Source organism: Notamacropus eugenii, chromosome 3 (genome assembly GCF_028372415.1).
Source record: "Notamacropus eugenii isolate mMacEug1 chromosome 3, mMacEug1.pri_v2, whole genome shotgun sequence".
Lineage (NCBI taxonomy): Eukaryota > Metazoa > Chordata > Mammalia > Diprotodontia > Macropodidae > Notamacropus > Notamacropus eugenii.
In genome coordinates this window covers 67,813,104-67,840,247 of record NC_092874.1, presented here as the reverse complement: position 1 = coordinate 67,840,247, position 27,144 = coordinate 67,813,104, and the positions used below count along the sequence as shown (strand labels likewise).

The 27,144-nt window shown below is 37.0% G+C and overlaps 1 protein-coding gene across 1 annotated transcript; it reads left to right on the top strand.

Moving 5' to 3' along the window:
- LOC140532840 (phenolphthiocerol/phthiocerol polyketide synthase subunit C-like) lies at nt 1-26,615 on the top strand. Its single transcript, XM_072651807.1, has 7 exons — nt 1-94; nt 2,453-2,523; nt 6,280-6,433; nt 11,036-11,196; nt 15,910-16,113; nt 18,182-18,363; nt 20,213-26,615. Exons 2-7 carry the CDS (start codon nt 2,466-2,468, stop codon nt 25,763-25,765), a joined length of 6,312 nt encoding a protein of 2,103 aa, XP_072507908.1. The 5' UTR covers nt 1-94; nt 2,453-2,465; the 3' UTR covers nt 25,766-26,615.
- Nucleotides 26,616-27,144: the final 529 nt, after the last annotated feature.

Genomic DNA, 27,144 nt, shown 5'->3' with positions numbered 1-27,144 from the left:
ACAATCATTTTAACTCCCATCAGCCTATATAAGGAGAATGTGAGACAGAGTCTAAAACTTTCATCTCTGATGAAGAGAGGAATAAATACTAAAGGTAAGAACCAACCATCTCTTTATAATTGACAAAAATCTGGACATAGAAGACTGATTGTAGCACTCTTTGTCCATAACATGGACAATGATACAAGATACAATTTCAGCATTCTTAGTGGCTAAGTCTCTTTGAATGGAATCCAAGCTGAGTCCTATTTAATGCCAAATTCAGTGCTACATGAAATTGTATTATAGTAAGGTTCCTACGTCCTTTCAATTCAATGAAACTCAACAAACATTATTAAACTTCTGTTAGCACTAAGCTAGGCATTGAGCATAGAAAGCAAAAGCAAAAAATAGAGTTCCTGCTCTCAAGGAGCTTATATTTATGAGTTTTTTTATTTTATTCTTATTTATACATATTTTTACATATTTTTATTTATTTTTTACACTTCATTTTATTTTTTATTTTTACATACCATCATTCTATTTTTACATATTTTATTTTTACAAATCATTATTTAGAAGTCAAGTTTTTATTTTATTTCAAATTGTGATTAGCTCTAAGCTGTACCAAAAATCAATATGTTTGTGTGTATGTATATATATACTTGCACATACTGTTTTTATATATACAAAAATATGTAATATGTTAATAATTAATATATGTTAATAATTAAAATAATATAGTAATAATATATTAAATAATAAAAACATAATATATATGTAACATATAATCATGCAATAACATTGTTATAATGTTATAAAATATAATACACTATATTATACCATAATATATTATATAACAGTACATAATATACTGTTATACATATTCTAAACTTAGTTTAAAAAATTTGCATACATGAGACTGTTTTTTAAACTGTATCTCTGATTTTATCACTGTGGGGAGCATTGTGGTAAGCACTGCAGATATAAAAAGAAGCAAACGATAGACTTTGTCGTTAAAAAGCTCAGCCTTTCTTAAAAAGATGACTGGGGGAAGAGGATTCTGGGAAGATGGTGGAGTTGTCCAGAAAATTCCAAGCTCTCTAGATTTCCCCCACAAACAAGATAAAATAACTCCTCAGGGTGAACACACAGAGGTAAAAATAAACTAGAGTTAGGGCAGAACAGTTGTCATACTGGGACAACTGGAAAAGATCCAAAGAAAAATCGTAGGAGGTTTGGTCCCTGTGAACAATGAACACCTCCAGGCTAGTTCTGTTGAAACAGCAAGCAGCAAGTGCTAGGGCTAGCTGGGTTGGGAGGTAGCCTCAGTCCCAGTCACAGGAATTTTCACCTCCCGACAGTGTAAAATGTAAAATGTATGTCTAATATTGTCATTAGTAATGGAGTAGTTCATAAGAAAGATTGGGGTAGACCTGAGTATGACATGGCTTTAAAAAGTCTCCGAAATTTATAAAGAAATAAGAGTGTGAGGGAATAGGATGGGGGACTGTATATAATGGTGTCTAGATCAGTGGGAATGGGATAAAGAAGGAATAACATATATTTGGAAGTCTATAAAAGTCTTTTAAATTCAGATAGAAACAAGAGTAAGGAGAAAGCTGGGAGAGAATAAGGGAGATATCTTTGCAGGTTAAGTAACAGAAGGGCAAGGTAACAGGTAGAAGCAAAATAGAGGAGTCAGGAGGTATAGAAAATAAGAGATACATACAAACATAAAATAAAGATCAGAAGTAGAATTCATTACCAAAAAAAAAAAAGCAGGATCTCAGGCAAAGTTAAAGCAAAAATAGATTTAATCAAAAGAGAAAAATTGGGAAACTATACTATGTATCAGCCATATTAAGCAATATTGCTTTAGGCTATTTACAATAACTAGAAGGAATAGGGTTGGAATATTGCTGTGGTATAGGAAATGATAGTTGGTGGACTTAGAAAAATATGGAAAGACTTTGACTTATCAAGGAAGATGTTATCCACCTTCAGAAAAAGACAAAGTAGAGTATGGTCTTACATAAATGCATATGAATGTATATGCCTATATATGAGAATGATTATAGGTATCTATGTATGTGTTATGTAGGTGTATGTATCTATGTATATGTGTATTACCCAAATAACCATGCAATTCCAATTCTACATCTTGGAGGCATTTAAGTCACTCAAAGCAATTCTGAAATAGAACATGCTAAGAGAATTGTAAAGAAAATAGTTCTAACAATTTCTCTTTTATCTGAGATGGATAATTTCCCCTTATTTATAGGAATACAGGAATTAGAACTTGAAAGGATATTAGAGAGTATTTTCTCTAGATGTGATAAATAGTAAGGAACAAAGCCAGAACTGAAAACCACAGCTTCTGCCCCCAAGTCCAATGCTCAGTTATGCCACACTGTTTTCAAAATACAGCTTCTGGTGTACTATGTTGTCTGTTTGGTTTTGCGGTTATTAGGCAACTGTGAGGAATGATGGAGACGGATGACAGAATTGCAATTGTTGGAATTGGTTGCAACTTTCCAGGGGGTAAGTATGGTAATAATAATAACAAAAGCCAGCAATATTTCTAAATTAGCTCAAATTGTTCTCATTTAATGTCCAAATGTTCAGAATCTCATTTCTAATGAATGTAGAATATCACTGTATTTGAAGACTGTCCAACCAGTTATAGCAGCTAAGTCCATCTACTAAGTGGTAGAAGAGTGGTAATCAATGTCATGAGAGGGGGTATCCATAAGAATGAAATGATAGATCTTTGAAGCATGAAAGAGAAAAGGTCCAGGTTTCTTGAGCATCATGATACCTGTTTACCCATCTACTTTTCCATATGCCTAATTTCAGCACAGAAGTTAGAGATAAGGCTCACATATACCTGTGGCTAGCAGCCCCCTGAAGGACAGAGGGGCATGGGTTTGTAAATGTCTACAGACAACAGCAACAAAGTTGCTCCATGGTAACGGACCAAATCCCACTTTACCAGAGAGACTTAGTACCACATACCAGCTTGGGCTGTTTTCCTTATTTTGAGGGACCTTAGTTATATAACATTGACTAGGAATGCAGCTTTCCCTGGTCCTGAAGCTATACATTTAATAACAAATCACACTCCTTGGCTTGCTAGGTTGAGGCAGCTAGATGCTGCAGTTGATAGAGTGCTGGGTCTGGAGTCAGGAAAACCTGAGTTCAAATCTCACTTCAGATAATTACTAGCTGTTTGAATCTGGGCAAGTAATTTAACCTCTGTTTGCTTCAGTTTCCTCAAGTGTAAGACGGGTATAATAACAACACTTACTTTGCAGGGTGATGGAGATGATATAACATTTTGCCTGAAACAAGTAGGTGCTATATAGATGACTAGTATTTTCCCCTTCTTAAAGAAATTTAACAGAGTAGCTGCAGATTCATAGAATACTCTTAGAGGAACACACATAATACCAGGTCCCCAGAGTGACTCCTAGGAAATGACAGTTTGCCAACAGGCAACCCATCATCATCACTACATTTATAAAGAATTTTGAGGTTTGCAAAGACTTTTACATTAATTGTATCATTTGACATTAACCCAGAAAGGAGGGAAAATGCCTTGGAGACCCAAATCACCCAACCACGCTGTTTCATCACAATGAAAATCTTAATGGATTCCTCTCTTCCCTCCCCTTGTGCTTGATCAATTAGTAATTACTATATTATTGTTGATGACCACAACTCTACTATGATACTAACAGCTGTGAAGTAGACTTGTTTACTTATGTATGGAATATGATCTAGCATTCCATATTTAGAATTCCAAGAGGAAAAGTCAATAAACTCTACTTCATTTTCTACCTTTTGACTCAAGGAGCCCTCACTTCAAATGCTGTAATGGTGGTCCAACCAGTAGTGGGGGGTAACTATCCCTTTAGTATCTGAGTCCTGCAGTCAGAGACTGAGCAATCAGACAGGCATAGAGTTGCAAAAAATATCCATAAATCAAGATGAGTTGAAGGTAATAAATTCATTTATTGTGTTCAACTGACTGAAACTTCTTTCTAGTGCTTCTTTTCAATTCCTTGTTCTGATTAACAGACAAGAGATTGTTGAGAATTAAATAAACACTGTTTTCTCCTTTCACTATCACAAGGTGAAACTTCAGTGTTGGTCATTTGATTGACTTGGGTGAATGTTAAGGATGCCATAAGGGCAGACCTCTCTTCCCCACTTGACTCTTTTAGTTATAACACAGCACCAGGAGGCACTCTTAGTAACCAACAAGCATTCTGTGGTTTTTAGACTGTTGACTATCTTTACTTTCTAGACTTTAAATAAAGTTTTATTGTTTTGAAAAATGAAAACACATTCTTAGTTTTAGCCTTCAGGCTTGGAGTTTGCTAACCCCTCTTTGGAGGATAGCAGTGTTTATCTCCTCAGTCTAGGGGGATTCAAGATTTTAACAAATAAGATTTTTCCAATTCTTGCCCCTCTGCACGGGTAAGAAAAATCTACACCTTTTCCCTTTTGAGGTAGTTTCAATGGAATTCAGTCAAGTGAGCATACCATAATACATTCATATTATATAGGTCTCTAGATGGTGCAGTGCCTAGAGCCCTGGGCCTCTAAAGTCAGGAAAAACAAAGTTCAAATCAAGCCTCAGCCATTATGAACTATATGTGACCCTGGGCAAACCACACCCCCTCTATCTGTCTCAGTGTTCTGAATTGCAAAATGGGGTAATCCCCATTGCAAACTGTAACTTCCTCAAATGAGTTCATATTTATCAAGAACTTTGCAAACCTTCAAGCACTATAGAAATGCTATTATTATTCCATCAGTCAAACACGGTTTAGTTGTATAATGTTTTCTCTCAAGATGACAGAAGCAACAAGGATGAAACCCAACATGCTAAAACAACCCTCTTAGGACATAGATGCCCACCGTGCCTACCAGACCCAGGCAGCCCAAACCAGTCTTTCCCTACAAAATAGGAATAGTTTGAGTATTTAGAGTCATATCCCCCTATCTGGTGTTCCACCAGGAACTAACAAGCACCCCAGGGGCAGCTAGGTGGTGCAGTGTATAGAGCACCAGTGCAGAAGTCAGGAGGACCTGAGTTCAAATCTCACCTCAGATGCAAATCCCCATTACAATCCCCAAGATTGTTGTTAGTAATTGGTAATTCAAAAGAAAGATTGCTTTAGACCTGAGTATGATGTGATTCTAAAAAGCAAAACCATTTAGGAAATGGTAAAAAAAATAATTATACAAATAAGGTGCAAGAGGAAGAACTGACACAGAGGAATTAGATGGGGAGGAAAGCTGGTAGTTCTATAACCCTACTGTCATCAGGAGTTAGCTATACACATGCACATATGCGTACAAACGCACATACACACAAATATACACACACACATATATTTTATATATATATAGAAAGAGAGAGAGAGAGAGAGAGAGGAAGGTATAAAAATCTTCTTAAATTCAGAAAGAAATAAAACAGACACTTGACACTCACTAGCTGTGTGACCTTGGGCAAGTCACTTAACCCCAATTGCCTCATCTCCAGTCATCCTGATGAATATCTGGTCACTGGATTCAGATTTCTCTGGAGGAGAAGTGAGGCTGGTGACCTGCACAGCCCTCCCTCACTCAAAACAAAGTCAAGTGCAAGTCATGTCATTATTTCTGATAGCATGGTCTTCTTTGGCAAACAAGGACAAACACACACAACAAGCATCCCTCAAGGTTGTTCCATTCATCACTTCTTTGTTGGTCAATGCACAGTCAGTTGGGAAATTCAAATTAGGAAATTAAATTATTTTTTCCCGATTCACATCTCTATCACAGGAGGAACCTCTGAGACTGCTTCTTGGAGTTCATCACGTAGGTTATATAAGACTTCAATTACTTCTTGTTGCTGCATTATCATAAGTTGCATAGTAGAGTCAAACCCAAGAGCATGTCCAGGCTGAGAGAGACGCTTCTTGTACCACCATTCATCCTTCTTGTCCTTCACTCCCCAAATCTACATCACTTCCTACATCATTAAAACATGGGTTATTTCTGACTCTATTTTTGTGTATTCCCTTCCTATCTGAGTAAGATCAATCAGGATCCAAATTAAACAGGAAAAGAACTTTTCATCTTCCTTTTCCAAACCCACCATCAAGCATTTACAAACAAAAGCCTTAAGTGTTTGCTTGTTTCTTTATTGCTTAGAAAGAGGGAAAAACTTGGTTGACTTGGTGCCAGTAGTATCTCATCTAGCAATCTATTCATTAACTTTGAAACATTATATTCTTATAACAGGTGAAGGGACTGACAACTTCTGGCAGGTGCTTGTGAAAGGCCAAAACTGTACAACAGAGATACCATCTGAAAGGTTTAACGCGGAACAGTGGTATGATGCAAATGATAACACACCTGGTAAAAGTCGGACAAAAGCAGCAGCTCTTACTGAAGGGTAAGGTCACTGCTGGAACTTCAAAATACCAATTTTTCTATTTGAACCGAGCACTTCATTCTTGGAACCAGTCTAGTGATAATTTGTTGCCAGACCTGACTCGTTTCTTTTTCAATCTCTTCCAGCTCTCTCTTGGTCATCAACTCAAACTAGTTCCCCAAGCAGAAAAATCAGAGAATCTCAGAATTAGAAGAAACCTGAAAAGTCACATAGTCTGAGTCATATCTGGGCAAGAATCCCCACTATAACATACTCACCTGCTAATGATCCTGCCTTTGCTTGAAGACGTCTAGTAAGAAGGAACCCATCACTTCCCAAGATAGCCCATTACACTTTTGAATAGCTTGAAATGTGGGGAAACTTTTCCTTAGATCAAACTTAAAGCTGTCTCTCTGCAGATTTTACTGGCTCATCCCACTTCTGCCATCTGGTACCCAGCAGTAGAGGTCAAATCCCTATGCACAAGACACACCTTACCATTTATAGATAGCCATCATGCCCTCTGTCCCAAGTCTTTTTTCTCATGATTCACCATGATTTTTGAGTCTCTTCAGCATCCTGGAAGTCTTCCTCTGGAGGCTCTCCAGTTCATCCGTGTCCCTCCTAAAATATGGAATCCAGAACAGAATATGATATTCCAGAATTGGTCTGATGGGGCAGACAATAAGGAGCTCATCACTTCCCTAGTTCTATACGTATCTCTTTAAGATTCCATTCAGTGGTTTTTAATTTTTTTGTACTGCTATATCACACTTTGAACTCATATTGAGTTTGCTGCTCACTAACACCCTAAGATCTTCTCAGATGAACCACTATATAGTTAGTTGAGGCAGAAGGGTGGTACAGCACATAGACTGCTAGAAATGGAGTCAAGAAGACATGATGTCATGTCCTGCTTTAGACACTTATCAACTGTGTGATCCTAGGCAAGTCATTTCACCTGTGTCTGTCAGTTTCCTCATCTGTAAGATGGGACTAATAATTGCAACTACTTCAAATGAAATAATATTTCCCAAGTGCTTTATAAACCTTCAAGCACTACAGAAATGCTAGCTTTCATTAGTAATAGTAGTAGACTGCCACCAACTTACACCTGTGAAGTTCATATTTTAAACTTAAACGTAAAATTTGGTTTTTGTCCCTAATAAATTTCACCTTATTATATTCAGCCCAACCTGCTTTCCTGTCAAGATCTACACTATCTAGCCACCTCCTCTCCACTTTTATTTTGGTGAGACAATCGGGCTTGAGTGACTTGCCCAGAGTCACACACTGAATATCCTGATTTTTAAAAAGGAAACGATGCTAGTGTAACTTGAATTATTGTTAAGCTAAACTATTGTTAGTTAGAACTATGCTGGCTTCTGGTAATTGTCACTTGTTTTCTGTGTTCACACTCCATACATTTAATGATAAGATCTAAATTTTTTTGTTGATCCACTCATTCTTTAGGACTTGATTACTTACTTTCCAACTAATTTTTAATCTTTCTAGAGCTATTTGTTAAACAAAATTGTCATTGCCTCATGATCTGAAAAGGATGCATTTAATAATTTTACCTTTCTGCATTTGACTTTGAGGTTTTAATGCTCTAATACATGATCAATTTTGGGGTGACATGCTACTGAGAAAAAGGTATATTCCTTTCTCTCCCCATTCAGTTTTCTCCAGAGGCCTATCATATCTGCCTTTCCTAAAATTCTATTCACCTCCTTAACTTCTTTCTTGTTTACTTTGTGATTAGATTTGTCTAGTTCTGAGAGAGGAAGGTTGAGGTGCCTCCATAGTATAATTTTACTATTTCTTCCTGTAACTCTTTTAACTTCTTTAGAAATTTAGATGCTACACTAGGATCTAATTTTTTTTACTTCAAATTGGCATTAAACATGTCAGTAACTTCCAGTGGAAAAGAAGTAAGAAAAAGTATCTGTCAGTCATAACTTTAGTAATTATAGCTTTATAGACTCCTTAAAACTGATGTTCTAAAATTCATTTCCTAAGGAAAGTATCAAAATGTTCAACTGTTGAAATGTTCTACTCGCTGACATTTTCATTTACATTTTCTTTTTTCTTTTTAAATTTTTTTCTTTATTTAGTATTTTATTTTTCTTCAGTTACATGTAAAAACATACATGTTTTATTGATATATGCATCTATGTAAGACCATACTATACTTACTTATCCTGTTTTTTTCAAGGCTGAATAATTTCTTCCTTCATTAGTCTGAATCTTTCCATGTTTTTCCAAGTCCACAAACTGATCATTTGCTACTCCACAGCAATATTCCCAGCTTATACTATCTAGTTGTTTTAAATAATCCAAAACAACTGACACATAGCATAGTTTTCCTGTTTTTCTCTTTTGATTAAATCTATTTTAGCCTTAACTTTGTCTGAGATCATGGTTACTACCCTTTCTCCTTTTAACCCTAACAAATTCTTCTGATCTTTATTTTATATTTCTGTGTATCTCTCATTTCCTATCCCTCCTGACTCCTCTATTTTACTTCTACCCACTACCTTGTCCTCCTACTATTTAACCTACCCCCTCCAGGATCCCTGCCTTATCCTCCCATTCCCATTAATCTAAACACCTTTCTATAACCCCTTTTAACTTATTTATACTATTTTATATGTATATATGTATGTATGTATGTATGTATGTATGTATGTATGTATGTATGTATGTATTGCACCTCTTGAACCCATTCCTGATGAAAGTAGGTTTCTGGGATTACCAGCCCCATTCCCCATCCAGTTCCTCTGTGTTGGTTCCCTTTTGCACCTCATTTGTATGAGACAATTACTCTTTTTAGTTGTTCCTACAGGTTTTTAAAACCATGTCATACTCACGTCTATCCCAATCTTTCTTTTGAACTACCTAATTGCTGATAACAATCTTAGACACACATTTTACATATGTAAAAGGTAAATAGTCTGTCCTTTATGAGTCCTTTGTCATTGATCTTTGGTATGTATTTTATATTTTCCTTGATTCTTGTATGTCAAATCTTCTATTAAGTTCAGTTTTTTTAAACAAAATTCTGAAAGTCTGACAATTCATTAAAAAAATTTTTTCATTCAGAATTATGCTTAGCTTTGCTAGGTATGATATTTTTGGTTGGAATCCCAGTTTTTTTGCTCTTCAATACATAGTGTTCCAAGTCCTATAGTCTTTTAATGTTGCCACTGCTAGATCTTGTATGACTCTTGTGGCACCACCCTATTTAAATTGGTTTTCTTCTTGTTGCTCATAACATTTTATCCTTGAGCTGGAGTTTTTGGAATTTGACTATAATATTCCTGTGAGTTTCCTTGTAGCATCTCTTTCAGGTGGTGATTGGTGATTTTTTTCTATTTCTACTTTCCCCTCTTATTCTAACACTTCAGGACAATTTTCTTTAATCATTTCTTGTATTATTGTATCAAGATTCTTTTATATATCTTTCAGGTAGTCCAAGTATTCTTACATTTTTCTTTTCTTGATCTGTTCTCCAGATCAGTTGTTTTTCTTCAGAGATGTTTCACATTCTCTTCTATTTTTTCAATCTTTCTTTTTTGTTCTGTTATTTCTTTATCTCTTATAACTTCAGTAGCTCAATTCTGATTTTCCAGGAGCTGTTTTCTTCCTTAAGATTCTCAATTTCCTGTTCTGCTTGGTTGACTTTCTTTTCATAATCTACTTGCTTTTCTTGGATTTTTTTTTAAGTTTTCCCCCTCAATCTCTCTCATTTGATTTTTAAAGCATTTTTAAGTCCTTCTACAAATTCTTTTGGGGCAGATGACCATTTGACATTACTCTTTGGGTTAGAAGAGGGTTTCTTTGCTTTGGTATCCTTCTCTAAAGATGAGTCCCAGTCATCTCTATTTTAATAGTAATTCTCATGGTTGGATTCTTTCTCCATTGCCTGTCCATTTTTAAAAATATGAAGCAGCTTAGTTTTTGTAATCACCTCTAGCACTGGGGTATGGGCACTGGTCTCAGGTCTTCCTTCAGTTCTCACCTCTGGCCTGGAACTGAAGCCAAGAACTCCGGCCTTGAGTAAGTGCCCATGGCCATCAGTGTCCATACCCCACCACTACTGTACTCACTGGGCATGTGCTGGTTTCTTCTTGCCCCCAGTCACATCTCCACAGCACATCTGGGTCTGGCTTTCCTTGTCAACTGAGTTTCCCTTGATCTTGCCTGGCTCAGATGCCCAGCTCCTTTCACTGTCCTGAGGTAAAAGTTCCTATGGCTGGGCCTGAAGCAGCCTCCCCACTCAGCTAACACCAAGGCTTGCTGCTTGTTGTTTAAGCAGACCTAGCCTGGAGGTTTTTACACTTCACAGGGATCAAACCTCATCCTGGGATTTTGTCCCAAAAGGACTACTGTTATGCCCCTACTCTTATTTACTTTTACTACTCTACGTTTTCTCTGAAGTGCTATTATTATCTCATTTGTGGGAGAAATACGGAGGGCTTGGAATTTTCTAACCTACTCTGCTATCTTTCCAGAATCCTCTCCCAAGCATATGCTTTCAAAAATACTTCAAGACCTTTGAAGTATTAAGAATTTTAAAATGTGGTATCAGAAGTTATTTCAGGCTTTTTTCTTTCACAGATTTAATGAATTTGACAACAAATTATTTGGAATCAGTGATTCAGAAGCTGAACGCATAGATCCACAACAAAAATTACTCCTAGAATGTTCCTATAGAGCCCTGGAGGATGCTGGAATCCCAACAGAGGATGTGGCAGGATCCAGAATCGGTGTTTTTGTTGGTGAGATAACAACCTAGCAGTGATTTTTTTCACAGCCTTTCCAACTTAGAGAGCAAAAAATTCTGCAAAATCATCAGGACCAAGAAACTAAAATAGTGTAATCAATTGGACTTAGTGCACTTTTCCTAAAATTAAAGGGAACTGGAAGCCCTTTCAGTCTTGCAATAGTTCAGAAGCAAGTGAGTTTAGCACCTAGGTAGCAAGAATGATTCACCTAAAAGGAAGTTCTAGGAGTTTTCTCCACTCATACCAAAGTCTCCACCAGGTGAGCTCCTCCTCAGTCATTCATTTTCTGAAATACTGTCCTATAATTCTACCCATCTGCTCTGAATCCTTCTCATACCCACTTCCAGGACTTTCTTAGATCATTTTATTCCAGAAGATCCTTCAGGCTCTGTTCACCCTAGTGTGCAACCTTCCTAATTAGTCTCCATTTATCAAGTCTCTCCCATCTTTAGTCCATCCTTTAGCTGCCAAAGTCATATTCCTAAACAACTTATCATATCATTTGCTTGTTAAATAAACTCCAGTGGTTCCTAATTAATTCGAAGATCAAATACAAACTTCTATGTTTGGCCTTGAAAGCCTAGAAAACCTGGCACCAATCTCCCTTTCCAGCTTTACTATACTTTAATGCCCTTCATATAGACAAACTGGTCTTTGTGCTGTACAGAATTCCATTTGCCATATTCATGAACTTGGATAGCTCCATGCCTGAAATGCACCACCTTCACACATTCACCTCTTAATATCCTTGATTTAAAGCTCAGCTCAAGTTGAATGAAGACTTTCCTGATTTCCCAGATATTACTGTCTCCCTTAAAAAAAATATACCATATATTCATTTTTTGTGTATTTAATATAATATATGCTTATTAATGAACTTGTCATTTTCACAAATAAAATGTAAGTTCCTTGAGGGCAAAGACTTTTATTTTTGTCTCTCTTTACAGGACCTAACACAATGCCTTATTGTTGATCCTAACAATTTATACTAATTCTAAGAACACAGATGTTTCTATGTGGATAAAAAAATCCTATATCATCTAGACACTGCTATACTCTTCAACTATTAACAGATCTTCCTTTTGTAATACCTGGGTTTGAGAGGTGTCTTTAAAGGAAGGAGAAAGAAGGGTCAGTAGTAATTGAACACCTAGTCAATCCAGGTGGGCAGTCTGCCTTGCTAGAGGTCAGGCATACACCATCAGTCCCCCTCTTCCCTCCTCCAAATCTGAAAGCAATAGTAACACACTAAATGCTATTAGGCAAAATGCTTTCAACCCTAGTACCAGGCAGCCTGGGAGTTTGTCCTTTATTTGTTCATTTGCTCCAGAATTCAAAAGAAAAGGGAAATAAGTCTAGATATGGACAATCTTTCTCATTCTAATTGGCTTTCTCCTACTTAGAAGAGAAACTGAAACTTGCTTTCCCCACTTGGGTATTGGATTTCCTGCTCTCGAGCTTACTCTGTGCATCCACAGATAAGGCATGGAGTTTTAAAAACAATAGCTTCAAATCATATGGAATGAAAGTAAATAGTAAAAGAAAAAAGCTTGCAAAAGATGCTTTGGCATGTTCCTGTAAAAGGGACAGAAACTGAATGTTTCTAAGCCCTGCCCCACATAAAACCTCTGATATGATTGGAGAGGTAAGAAGCAAATGATTAATTGGGAAATTCGAAAAAGTTCCCTTTTTCAGAGAGAGGAGGCTAGAAATACTGCACCTCTACCAAAACCTCACCCAGGTGAGCTTCCAGATTACTCTCCCACGAAAGAGGAATAAACACAGTAAGGGTGAGTGGGTTCCAGGAGTCTCTTCACCTTATTGTACTCTTTATTTCCATTTTTCTGTATTTTCTCCTTGGCTTTCAATCAGGACCACAAGTCTGGGCCAGATAAGTTGCCACTTCTCTGGGAAGCCATTCAAAAGGCACAGGAATTTGGGAAACCCAGAGTAATGTCTACCTACCCACATGTAGATACTTAAATCAAATTTCTCTGGTTTCTAGTAGAAATAAGTCTACATGTTAATCAAGAAATTTTTCAGAAGATTAGTAGATGGTCACTGTCTTCATGTCTTTACCACCTATTTGCTCCTTATCCCTCTGTAATGTGGCTTCTGACCCCATCACTCTATTGAAATTTCTCTCTTAAACATCACTAATACCTTATTGCCAAATTCAATGGATCTCCTTCAGTTCACCCTCTATTTAACCTCTGTATAATTTGGCATAGCTGAATACCCCATTTTTCTTGAAGTACTCTTTTCCATTCACTCCAATAACATTCCTCTGGTTTTTTTACTTAATCCTCTGACTAGTCTTTCTCTGACATCTTCCCCTGTTGGTGTTCCTTCTCCTCACCTCAAATGTGAATTTTTCTAAAGGTGTTGTCTTTGGCCACCTTCTTTTTTTTCTCTATAGTCTTTCCTTTAGAGACCTAATCCATTCTCATGACTTCTAAAATTACATCTCAAATTTATTGCTCCATCACTGATTTCTCTTTTGAAGTCCTTGTCCACATTTTTTATTGTCTGCTGGGAATTTCCATTAGGATAGTCTTCCAGGACCTCAAATTCAACACAACTAAAACTGAACTTAACCATTTACCTTCCCTAACTTCACCCCCCAAATCCCCTTCTTCTGATTTCCCTATTTCTGTACATGACATCATCATTCTCTCAGTCATTCAGTCTTAAAAACAATCAGTCAAAACAAAACAAAAACAAAATCAATCAACAAGCATTAATTAAGTGCTTATAATGTGCTGGGAACATTGTAATCTTTCATTCTTCCCTCACATTTGTTCTCCATAGCCAATAACAAAATTCTGTCAATTCTTCTTTTTCACATTGATTTCTTCCTCTCTACTTCTATTTTCACCACCTTAGTGCAGACCCTTATTACTTAGAAACATTGAAATTTAGACTAAAAAATATCTCATAAGTCATTTAATCTAATACTGGCTGATGCCTACCCAAAGTATGAATCCTTTTGATATCATCCCAAACCCATTCCATTTTTGGATAGCTATTTCTCATACTTAAAGATATACCACATTGTGGCAAGTTACAGTGCCACATCTGACTAGCTAATTCATACTCATTTCCCAACCCCCTGATTAAGTATTATGTCTTTAATTAACTTTTCCTAACCTAATGAGAAATAATCTCTCATTTTTCTGGAGTGTATTTTCCAAGCATTTTGCCTCTTCTTCCTTTGAGGTCCTATTCTTTGAGTACTTTCATCAATCAATGTACGTGTATTTGGTAAGCACTTCCATGGACTGTGCCAGATCCTGTGAAGAGACACAAAAGTAAAAGCTTTTGCCCTCAAGGAACTTATATTTTATCTGTGAAAATGGCAAGCTCATTAGTAAGCATACATTAAATATATAAAAATGAATACATGGTAGTTTTTTTGAGGGAGACACTAGTTCCTGGCTGGGGAGGGGAAGGAGTGAATTGGAAAAGTCTTCATTTAACTTGAACTGAGTTTTAAATTAAGGATGTTAAGAGGGGTGGAGGTAGTGCATTCCAGGCATGGAGCTATCCAAGGTCATGAATGTGGGAAATGGAGTTTTTACAGCACAAAGACCAGTCTGTCTATATGAAGAATAGTAATGTATAATAATACTGGAAAGGTAGATCCGTACTGGGTGATGCTAGACTTCCAAGACCAAACATAGGAGTTGGCACATTTTTTAGGAATATCATTTTGGCAGCTGAAGGATTGACTAGAGATGGGAGAGACTTGATACAGGGAGACTAATTAGGAGGATTGCATGTTAGGGTGAATAGAACCTGAAGGATCTTCTGGAATATACAGAATCATCCAGGATAGTCCTAGAAGTGGGCATCAGAAGGATTCAGAGCAGAAGGGTATAATTACAGGACAGGATAGCAGAAAATGAATAGCTGAGACTATCTTTGGTAAGTCTTGGGAATCTAAGAAAGAAAAATCTGGTACTGGCTAGTATGGGAATGTTCAGGCAAGTCAGTATTCAGTCATCAATGGCAGACTTTTAACCAAAGGAGTTGTGGGTCAAAAGTAGGGCCTCACTTCTTAAGATGACAAGACAGAATAATTCAGGGCCCTGTCCAAGGATTTAAACCTTATTTGTTCAAGGGATAAGGGTGAAACTCAGTCTGTAAGTTGGAGGTTAACTGGTCCTATCTAAAAGAATTTTGGACATTATGGTATCATTCATATGATATGCTGTTTACTGCCCTGTGATGTATTACTTGTGTTATATAATATTCTTTATTAGACTATAAACCTCTTGAGTGCAGGAACAAATGTCTTAATAAATCTTTGTATTCTGAGCAGCACCTAGGATACTACCTGGTATATAATAGAATAAACTCAACTATAATTTAAACAAAACATTTCTTTGGTGCATACTATACATAGAAATGTTGCATTAGATGCTAGAAAGATATACAAGGTAAAATCCTTTACCTCACATACGTTAGAATGCAAAGTAAGAGAAATAATACATATGCATAAGGTAGAAAGAGAGTCCTATATAAACTAAGCCAATATTTATGGAAGGGAGGAAGGAAGAAAGAAGGGAAGGAAGAAATGGAGAGAGGAAGAGTGAAATTTCATTAAATTTGAAAAGTAAATGAAAGCTTAGAGTTCATTTTTATTATTTTGCTTTCTCATAAATCTGTTATAACTCTTTGGTTTAAATTTTGCATTTTTTACAGGTCTTATGAATCAAGACTTTGCAACTATGACTCACAACTTTTCAAATACTGTGAACCATTATGATGTCACTGGATCTCCAGCAAGTATTGCTGCAAACAGGATCTCATATGTTTTTCACTTAACTGGACCATCTCTTTCCATAGATACTGCCTGTTCATCATCTCTTGTTGCTCTACATTTTGCCTCCCTCGCAATTAAACAAGGTATTCTTTGGACTTGAGCAGCCTAAAAAACACTGCTGTGCTATATCATGTCATATGCTAACCTTGTGCTGTTGTTTACATTTTAATGGATATGTCATATCTACCCATCTAGATAAAGAGCACCTGGAGGGGGAAACTATGTCCTATACTTTTTTATATCCCCAGCTCCTAATAGGAGTTTATATTTTTGGAAATTATGACTACAGCCATGGTGGTAGTAGGGGTAGAGATACAAGTGGGTGAGAGTGAAAAAGTGATATTCATAGCCACAAACATTTTAAAAATTTAGTTTAACCTCTTACAGTCAATCAAAACATTGCACAGTGAATCACCCAAATGTGCACATCATGGCACCACAATACACAAAATTACATTTTTGACCTTTGGAGAGGAAAACCTTAGACAATAGTCATAGTTTACATAATTGCACATGTATAACCTATATCTGATTGGTTGTTATTGTTATTAGGTTCATCCTTCATTTTCGAAGAAGACCATGATATCAGAGAAATGATGACATGACTTGCATGTGACTTTGTTTTGAGGGAGGGAGGGCTGTGCAAGGTTACCAACCTCACTTTCTCCTCCTGAGCCATCTGGATCCAGTGACCAGATATTCATCAGGATGACTGGAGACGGCCCAGGATGCAATGGGAGACCTTGGCCTTTTTATGCTAGGTCTTTTCACATACTCACTTAGGGGGAGGTAACACCCATTTAGTGAATAGGTCTCTTCAAGAAATAGTCAGGGAATGGCCCCTTTAATGAGAAAAAGGAAAAATAACTAAATCAAACTGGGAGAGACAGAGAAACTCTTACTATTGATAATCACTCTACGCCAGTCATTAAGTGGTTACAGCCACGGATAAGGATAGAATTTTGAACTCAAAACTTTAAATAAAAGTGTTTTAAAAACTGGGAGAAAAGCATGACACCTGCCCCAGGAAGCTTACAATCCTGTGGAAAAGTAAGACTGATAGACATGAAACAAGTAGATATCAATAAAAGACAGTATATAACCAACTTTTAAATAATAAGATGGGTACTCTCAATGCTCTAATGTTTAGAGAAAGGAGTGGCCAATATGTAGGAGAATACCTATGGGAGTTTTCAAGTAAGAACCTTGAGAATATAGAGAAATAATTAGGTTCTGAAGAAGGAGAACCAGCCAGGACAAGATCACGCTATCAGCATAAATAGCAGAAACAGCAGAAAGAGAATTGAGTATTTGCTAGTGCCATTCGTATGAGAGATCACAAACTGCTTTGCAATGTAACCTTTGCTGTATTATGTCCTTTACGAGACTATAATAAGCCTCTTGAGAACAAGGACTATGAATTAAATATGTTTGTATCCTGTTACAATGCCAAGCATATTGCTTTGTCCATAAACAGAGGATGCACTCTCAATTCATTTCAATGAACTTTTATTTAGTGCAGATTTTCTTTTAAGAGTTCAGGGAGAAACATAAAACATAGTCCTTGCCTTCATAGAAATTATAATCTAGAAGTGGGGATATCATACATAAGTAGAAAGGTACATGACTCAATTAGGGAGGGAGGGAAGGAAGGAAGGAAGGATGGATGGAAGGATGTAAGAAAGGAAAGAGGGAAGGAAGGAGGGAGGGAGGAGAGGTCTCATGCCTCATTTTATTGCAACCACTGTAATAAAATCAGCTGAACTCAAGGAGAGAGAGTCTGTTAATTGTAAATTGTGAGAAATTGGAAATATGGACAAGGAGGAAAAGTTAAGGCCTGTGTGCAGAACAGCAAGGGTTTCTTAATATATCTGCATAATAAGAATGAATATTATAAAGTAAAGTAAAAATATGAAAAAAAAATAAGAGATACCATAAAACCTCATAGAAGCTGACAGGTGGAAGAGATCACATCAAACCTGGAATGGAGAAAAGTTGGGCCTGTTGAACCAGAAGACCGCTGCTATAAGACTAGATTTGAAGTAATGGCCCTAGGCCAGTTACATGGTGAGGGAAGATGGGAGAAGGGGATCAGCAAGAACAATGAAGAATTTCAAAGAATTGATTCCCTTATTTATTATTTCATTGCAGGAGACTGTGAGGCAGCTCTTTGTGGAGGTGTGAGCTGTATTTTAGACCCTACACTATATGTAGTATTAAGTAAAGCCAAAATGATATCTCCTGAGGGGATGAGTAGACCCTTTTCTAAAAGCGCAGATGGCTATGGAAGAGGAGAAGGCTGTGGTATTGTCTTACTGAAGCCACTAAAGAAGGTATGAGTTTTTTTCTAAAGTTTCCATCATGAAAGTTCAGTAGTGCCCAACGTCCACAGAATTGATTTTTTTTCTATTTAATAATAGCTTATATGATGCCACATGACATATAGATCTATCAGAAAGCATTTTAAAATTCACTAGACTCCTTCCACCACTACCCTATGAGGTAGATTGAGAATGTATTACACTATTCACCTATCCCCCAGTACATGTTCTTTAACTCTGAATGTTTTTTCCATTCTTTGGATAATTTACTAATTACCTTAGTCAGTTTTTTTTTCCATTTCTTTCCACTTTCTGCAACTCCACTTTCTGCTGTATCTGCGTATAAGTTCATTTTGATTGATTCTATTGACCCCTTCAGATTTTAATCTATCTTGTGACTCCTAGAAGAACATTAGCTCCTTAAAGGCAGGTACTGCTTCATTTTTGCCTTTGGGTCGCCAGCACCTAGAATAGTGCTTATGATATGCAAGAACTTCAAAAATTCATGTTGAACTGAATGGAATTCAATTCTAGTGTCAATTTTTGTTAGTTTACTGCACTATCATCTCCTGATCTATAAACCATTTTGTAGTTCTAACTTAAGTTCCTTCCATGATTTTTAAAATTTATATATATAAGATATTTTATTTGGTCTTGTGACATTCTTGTCAGTATGACTTCTGCTTAATTACAAATTTTTTGTTGTTTATCTGTGTAAGGCTCTCTCCAAATGCCTTGCATGTCTTCCATTTTGCTTCTGGTGATATTGAGGGAGGGTTAGTGTCTCCACAGCATTGCTTTTTTCCCCAAAATTATATTTTCTCTTTTTGGTTGGTTTTTATTTTCTTTATTTTTCTAAGCAATTTTTCTTTTCTCTTGTGTTCCTAGAAGAGATGTTGAGAACTCTGTTTCCTCTGAATCTCCAACAATATAATTTTGATAAGAAAATCCCTTATCAGAAAAATTATATAGGGATATAAAAGATAGGTCTTTGATTTTCATTCTGAAAATACTTAATAGACTTCAAAGTACATGGATATACCCACTATTTTTAAAAGTTGGCTCAGTGATGGACCAGGTAAGTATTAATATGCTTCCCATAAAGTACAGGGTCAATGTCTTAGGTCTTCTTTTGTCTTTTACTGAAAATACAGAAAACTCACCAATGAAAACAACCCCCTAGCATTGCAAATAGCCAGATTCTCTGCAATTTCTAATCTTAGAAAGTTGCCTTGGGAATTGACAGGATAAGTGACTTGCCCAGGATCACAAAGCTAGCTTGTGTTGAAGGCAGGATTTGAACTCAGTGGTTCCTAACTTTAAGGCCAAATTTCTCTCCTCTCATCCACATGGACAATAATATGGAAAATGAAAACCAACAAGCATCTTACAGTACAATCTAATTGATCCAATATGTTTCCTAGTAACATTATTTACAAATAATCCCATACTTCTCATTAAACAATATATAGTAGCTACATCTTGAATGAAATTGTTTTGAAACATATTATGTAGAATCACTAAGTATTCCACAAAATTAATAAACTGAGACACAGGAAAGATAAATGACTTCTCTAGCTCCACAAAACTAGTTAGTAGTAAAACTGGGAATATCACTCATAAACTATCACTCCTATTCCTGAATTCTTTTCATTAATCCATGGTACATCTCAATTCATTACTCTGACATAAAAAATTTTATATTAAAATTTGAAATTAAATTGCTTAGATAAGATGAAAATGTTGACTGCCAAATGACATTTGGTGGGAAGGTGGAGGTTTTCTTGGAAATTACTTTTATTCAGAAATTATTGCTAACTAAATATCATTGCAGCTACCTAAATTTAATTTACTATTATAGGCACTGGAAGACTGCAACAAAATCTGGGGCGTTATCAGCTTCAGTGCAGTGAATCAGGATGGACGATCAGTAACTCCTATCACCAGGCCCTCTCAGATGCAACAGGAGAAACTCCTAGAGAGCATTTATTCAAGTCATATCAACCCATCAGTTGTACAATACATCGAAGCTCATGGGACAGGAACAGCTGTTGGAGACCGTACTGAGGCAGAAAGCATAGGCAACATTATTGGCAGGAGACGATCGAGAAGCGCACCTCCTCTGAAAATTGGTTCAGTGAAAGGCAACATTGGTCACACTGAGTCAGCTGCTGGAATAGCAGGCCTAATTAAAGTTGTTTTGATGATGAAACATGAAAAGATTGTCCCATCTCTCCACTATTCAGAGAGTGGGAGTAGCATAAATATAGAAAAATTAAATCTTTCCATCCCAACAACAGTAGAGAAATGGGAAGAGTCCACAGAATTTGGCAGAGTCGCTGGCATAAACAGCTTTGGATTTGGAGGGACCAATGCCCACATTATAGTTGAGCAGTTTAAACAGCAGTCTCAGTATATACCTTCTAAAAGACCCTATGAAATAGTTGTACTTTCTGCAGCTTCCAGTAAGTCCCTCAAGTTCATAATGGAAGACACAGCTCAACAAATGCATCAGAATGACCACGTATCTTTACAGAGTCTGGCCTACACATCTGCCTGTAGAAGAAGCCATGCCAACTACAAATACAGAAAAGCTTTTGTGACAACTTCCCTAGGAAATCTGGAGCAACAACTTATTTCAGCTACAGAAGTCCAAATATCTCACGCAAAAGGGACTCCCCACTTAGTATTTGTATTCTGTGGTAATGGGGCCCATTACAAGGGGATGGGCAAGGTCTTGCTTAGGTCAGAACCAGTGTTCAGAGAAAAATGCCAAGAAGTCTCCAATTTGTTTCTGCAATATGCACCTATCAGGTTGCTGGATTTAATAGAGGAAGAATTTGATGATTTTTCAAGACCTGAAATCACCCAACCCCTCCTCTTCCTAATCCAGGTGGCTTTAGCATCCCTCCTGAAGTTCTGGGGCATTGAACCTCTTACTATTGTGGGACACTCAGTGGGGGAAATAGCTGCTGCCCACTGTGCAGGGCATCTTACCCTTGAGGATGCTGTGAAGATTATTTACTTCAGGAGTAACTTCCAGGCAAAAGTTACTGGGGGGAAAATGCTAGTAGTTGGAAACATTCCCACAGAGGAAATCTCAAAATCCTTAGCCCCCCATTCTGGAAAGGTATGCGTTGCAGCCTTCAATAGTCCGAATTCCTGTACGTTGTCTGGAGAAGCAGTTGTGATAAATGCACTTCGTGAAGAACTATTTCAGAAATTTGGGGCAAGGAATATATTTCTCTTTGAGTTAGAAGTTCCTGTTGCTTATCATAGTCATATGGTGGACCCAATAATCATGGACATTACAGAGAGTATAAAGGATTTGGTGAAACAGGAACCAAAAGTGGAAATTATCTCAACAGTGACAGGACAAAGAGCTTCTGGAGAGGATTTCGCGACAGGTAAATATTGGGCCAGGAACATTCGAGAACCAGTTGCTTTCACACAGGCCATCAAAGCTTCAGCTGAAGGAAAGGATAACATAATGTTCATTGAAATAGCCCCTAAACAAGTATTACAAAGGAATATTAAAGAGACTTTAGGAAAACAAAGTGTTGTTTTGCCTGCACTGAAAACAGAGAAAGATTATGAGACCCTTTTTGCACTGGTAGAAAATCTATTTGAATCGGGATATAATATCAATTGGCCACACTTCTACATTGGGTTGAAGGCAGTTCCAACAGAATATCCAAGATATAAATTTGATCGTCAGAATCTCAACACATACCTGAAAAGCATTCAGCAGCAGCACAGCAGAGCCAGTTCCAATCATCCTCTCATTAGCAGTGCAAATAACAACTTGGAAATCACCTGCACAATATCTCAGAATACAGCACCCTATGTTTATGAGCACAAAAACAATGGTGTGCCTTTGGTTCCAGGGGCCCTTTTTGCTGAAGTTGGCTTAGCTTCGATAATGATCAACTCAAGCCCTAAAATACCAGTAAGTGCATGTCAGCTGAGCATCAATTTTGTATCTCCCTGTGTGGTAAACCAAGATTCCCTTGACTTGCAGGTCAAACTTGAATTGAAAAAGACAGCAACTGAATTCAAAATACTCTCTTCATCATCTGTAGCTTTTGCAACAGGACAAGTTACAAAGATACCAGAAGGAAATGTAAACAAAAGCAAACTTGTCTCTCTTGATAACATCTTTCAAAGGTGTAAGTCAGTCTTAGCCATGGAGGAAGTTTATGAAACTCTTTCTCTTATTGGTTTTCAATATGGTGCCATTTTTAAACAACTAGGTGACATTTCATACTGTGATGAGCTAAAGGAAGGCATCGCAACCCTTAGAGTAAATGAGGCAACCAGAAGGGAAATGCATGACTATCACATTCACCCCGTGGTGCTAGACTGCTTCCTGCAGATGACAGCTGTTATTGCCAGCAGAGCCACAAAAACTAGAGGAAAGCCTGCATTTCCTTCTTCCATAGGCAGCCTTGTGGTCTTCAGATCCCTGGAAGAGGAAATGAAGATATATATGAAAGCCAACAAGTCCACTGAGAACTACTTAGAGACCTGTGGATTTTTTACAGATAAACATGGCCAGATTTTGGCAGAATTGAAGCATGTTAGGAACACATATATGACAAAAGCATCTGCTAATGATGACTTCTTGTTTGAAAATAAATGGATACCAATCTCTCCAGTTCCAGCAGCTGACTATTCACTTGAATCACCGCAATTCTTGGTGTTTGCTGACAAATTTGGAATAGCTCAACAGCTAAAAAAATACTTGCACAGTCAGTCCAAGTATATTACATTTGAAGAGTGGGAAACAATTCAAAAATTTGAAAAATCAGAAAGAGATATAATGAGAAAAACAATTCAGGGCTTCCACAATGTATTATTCATGTGGGGAATCCAAAAATTTAATGAAAACTCCCCAGGAATAGCAATCATGAAAGAGTCAGCTAAGTGTTGTGAGACATTTCGTCAAGTTATTTTGGCCTTGAGGGAGCAGAACACTCATTCTTCTGTGACACTAATCACTTACAGAACCACCTCAAACATCGTTGATCACATTAATCCTGGCTTTGCTCTGTCTGGCATGACAAGGTGCTGTTTTGTAGAAGTTCCAGAAATCACATTTAAAATGATAGATATCAGCTATACAACTACACAGAACATAGCAAGTTTAGCAGAAGCTGTCATTAAATATAAGGGGGAAGATTATCCTGAACTCTGGATTGATCAGGGAAGAATGTACATTACTGAAGTCAGGCGCACTCCCTTTGAACTGCCTTCTGACAGTCAACTTCCCAAGGATCCAGAGACTTCAGGAATGTTTACTTTATACACAGCAGATCCATATAAGGCAATAGATCTGTCTGCTCAGGTAACAGAACCTGAAATCATTCACCTTGAAAACCACACTATTGAAGTTCAAGTTAAGAGCATATGTATCCATTCAGAAGACTACTTTCCTGTTAGCATCTCTAGTTCGACCTTTGGAAACACTCTGTATTGGACAGAGCACACTGTGGAAAAACATCAGTTGCTAGCCCTGGACTTCAGTGGTACAGTAACCAAGATAGGCAAAGGAGTGAAAGAAGTAGAGGTTGGTGATCACATTGCCACATGCTTCCCAGTTGTTGCATCATCAAGGGTCTTAATTTCCGAGATGAGCTGTTTCAAAACCAAGAAATTACCAATTTTTAGAAATACACCCTGTGTTTCATATTTCATAATAGCATGGAAAATTTTCACTCAGATATTGCCAAGACCAAAGAAGTTTGCCTCTTTAGCTGTTATCTGTACTCATCCAGGATCCATTTTAGGTCAAGTACTGACTTTGGCAGCTAACGACATGGGCTGGAAAGCCCGTCTTCTCTCACCCTCTCCTGATCTACACAAAATTGTGAAACAATGTCAGGCACTCATACTTCTGCCTTCGTTAACTAGCTCCTCCAAGGAAATTCTGTCTGACCTTTCAAACCACAGGTACCTGGTGGTTCTACACGGGAGTCACCAGCCTGAATTTCTGCAGCAGCTATTTCATAACAATCCTGATCATATCCAGGTTCACACCCTCAACGTCAGTTTAATTTTTCAGAAATCAACTTTAATACACAATAATAGAGCTGTCTTCCAGTGGGCAAAATCAATGACTTTTCCAAAGAACACAAACTTCACCTATTCTATTTTTCAATCCATTGGGTCTCTTGCATTCCCAGAGCCGTCTTTTCTCTCCTACTTCACTTGCCCAGCCCTCTTGCTAGTCGTATTGAAAAGAAGATTATCAGAAACTGAAGTTTCAGAAATACCTAAAAATGCAGCAAGAAAGAAATTCTTTCAGCCAAATGCAGTTTATATTGTGGCAGGTGGACTCTCTGGCCTTGGCTTTGAAACAGTCAGATTTATTGTCCAGAACGGGGGCGGCTCTGTGGTGATTCTTTCAAGAAAGCGTCCAAATGCCGAGCAACAGCAGGAAATACAGTCTTTGGAAAATCAGAATAACGTCTCCAAGATCATCAGCTTGCAGTGTGATGTGAGTGTTCACTCTGAAGTAAACGAGGTGATTACTTCCATTGGTAACATCTTTCCAAAGGCTCCAATCAAAGGTGTGTTTCACAGCGCAGTTGTGTTGGATGATGGACATCTTGAAGCTCTGAACCTCACTCGCTTTGAGAAAGTATTAAGTCCCAAAGTTGCAGGAGTAATAAATCTTCATTGTGCTACTAGAGGGCATAAGCTGGATTATTTTGTCTGTCATTCATCTGTTGCTTCGTTCCTTGGCAATGCGATGCAAATTAATTACGCTGCTGCTAACTCCTTTCTAGATTTCTTCTGCCATTATCGGAGGAACTGCGGTCTTGCTGGTCAATCCATTAACTGGGGAGCCTTGAATCTTGGACTATTGCTAAACAAAACGAATCTTCAGAAGTTTCTAGCAAGCAAGGGAATACTTACTCTTCAGAAATCTGAAATTTATGAATATTTTGAAAAAGGCTTACTTTTAAATAAACCTCAGCAAGCCATCGTTAAATTTGATTTTAAAATTATGAAGAATGATTTCTTTAGTCAGTTTCCATCTTTCAGAATCCGATTTGCTAATCTTGCACTAAATGAATACAAAACACTGGGTGAAACTAATACCATGGCTCATCAAGACTCATCTCAGATGGTAACTAAAGATTACATCTATTCTCTAGTAAGTGAACTCAGTAATACCGATCTCAAGGACATTACAATGAGCACCTCTCTCATGTCACTGGGCATGGACTCTATGTCAGCTATGACCCTGCAGAATAAGCTCTTCCAAGACAAAAATGTGGATGTTCCTCTTATCAAATTACTTGACCCCAACACAACTCTGATGACCATTCAGTCACTTTTGGAGGGACAGTCAGAGGAAATGGTAAATGACGAAGGCAGTGATAGAAATCAAAGCACTTATTTTTAGGATAACATTCCTAATATATGGTCAATCTTTGTAGAAGTACAATATGCTATTGAGAAAAAGGTATATTCCTTTCCATTCCTATTCAGTGCTTAGTGGACCATGCACAAATCACAATTTCTCTGAGTTAAGAGATTAATGTTTGTACTACCTACTTTACAGAACGCTTTGACAAAAATATTCTAAAAGCCATAAAGTATCATATTTATAAAAATATCACCTGCCATTACTGTTGTTGTATTCTAATCCTGCTGCCATCACCTAAAGACTTCTAATTGCTTTTCCTGCATCAAATCTCTGCACCCTATCATTTTCCCTCCAACTATCCCACACACTTCTGATAGATTTTCCTGAAATATCATTCTAACTATACTATTCCCTTGTTCAGAAGTTTGTAATAGTCTACAAGGTAAAATCTGGATTTCTCAGTTTGCCATTCAAAGTTCTGCCCAATCTGCCACTAGCCTCATTTCAACTGTATCTCATATTTCCCGAGCTTAGCAACAACAGTAAGTGTTATCTTCAAGGTGAAAACAAAATCATACATTAATGTAAATCAATGTAAATAAAACTAAATTGCTAATATATGATACTGCAGGTCAAAGATAACTCAGAACACCAACTTCTGGCTATTACAGAGGTGTACAAGGTATTGCATTCATTTCTGACATCAGGAGATGCTTTTTAAAAATTGGATAATTGGTTCAACAAAATTAGAAGATACTCTAATGAGGAATGACATAATAAAAATATTAGGTAGAAACAAAATCAATTATTAAATTCATGAAGCTTGATGGAAACAAAAACCTGAAATTGCTGCTGAAGTATTAATAAATGCTGGTGCAAAAACCTGCAGTAGTGTCCAGTGTGTATTTGAGGCAACCGAGCTATTTGTCGATATGCATCAAACTTACTTTTTAGTTGTTTTGCTGGTGCCATCTCTGTCTTCCTAGAGATTTGCAAAAAGTGGGACCAGGATAATCCAAATTGGTAAGTCACATACTTTTTCAACATTTTAGTTTTGAATGTGAATGGGATGAATTCACCCATAAAACAGAAATAGATAGCAGAATGGATTAAAAACCAGAATTTGACAATATGTTGTTTACAATAAACGCATTTAAAAATGAGAGATACACACAGAGTTAAAATAAAGGGCTAGAGTAGAATTTACTATGCTTTGGTTGATGTAAAAAGGCAGAGGTAGCAATCATGATCTCAGACAACATTAAATAAAAAGAATTTAATTGAAAGAGATAAATAGGGAAACTATACTATAATAAAAACATGATAGACAATGAAGCAATATCAATACTAGACATATGCAGCAAATACTATCTAAATTTTTAAAAGAAAAGTTAAATGAATTATAAGTGGATATA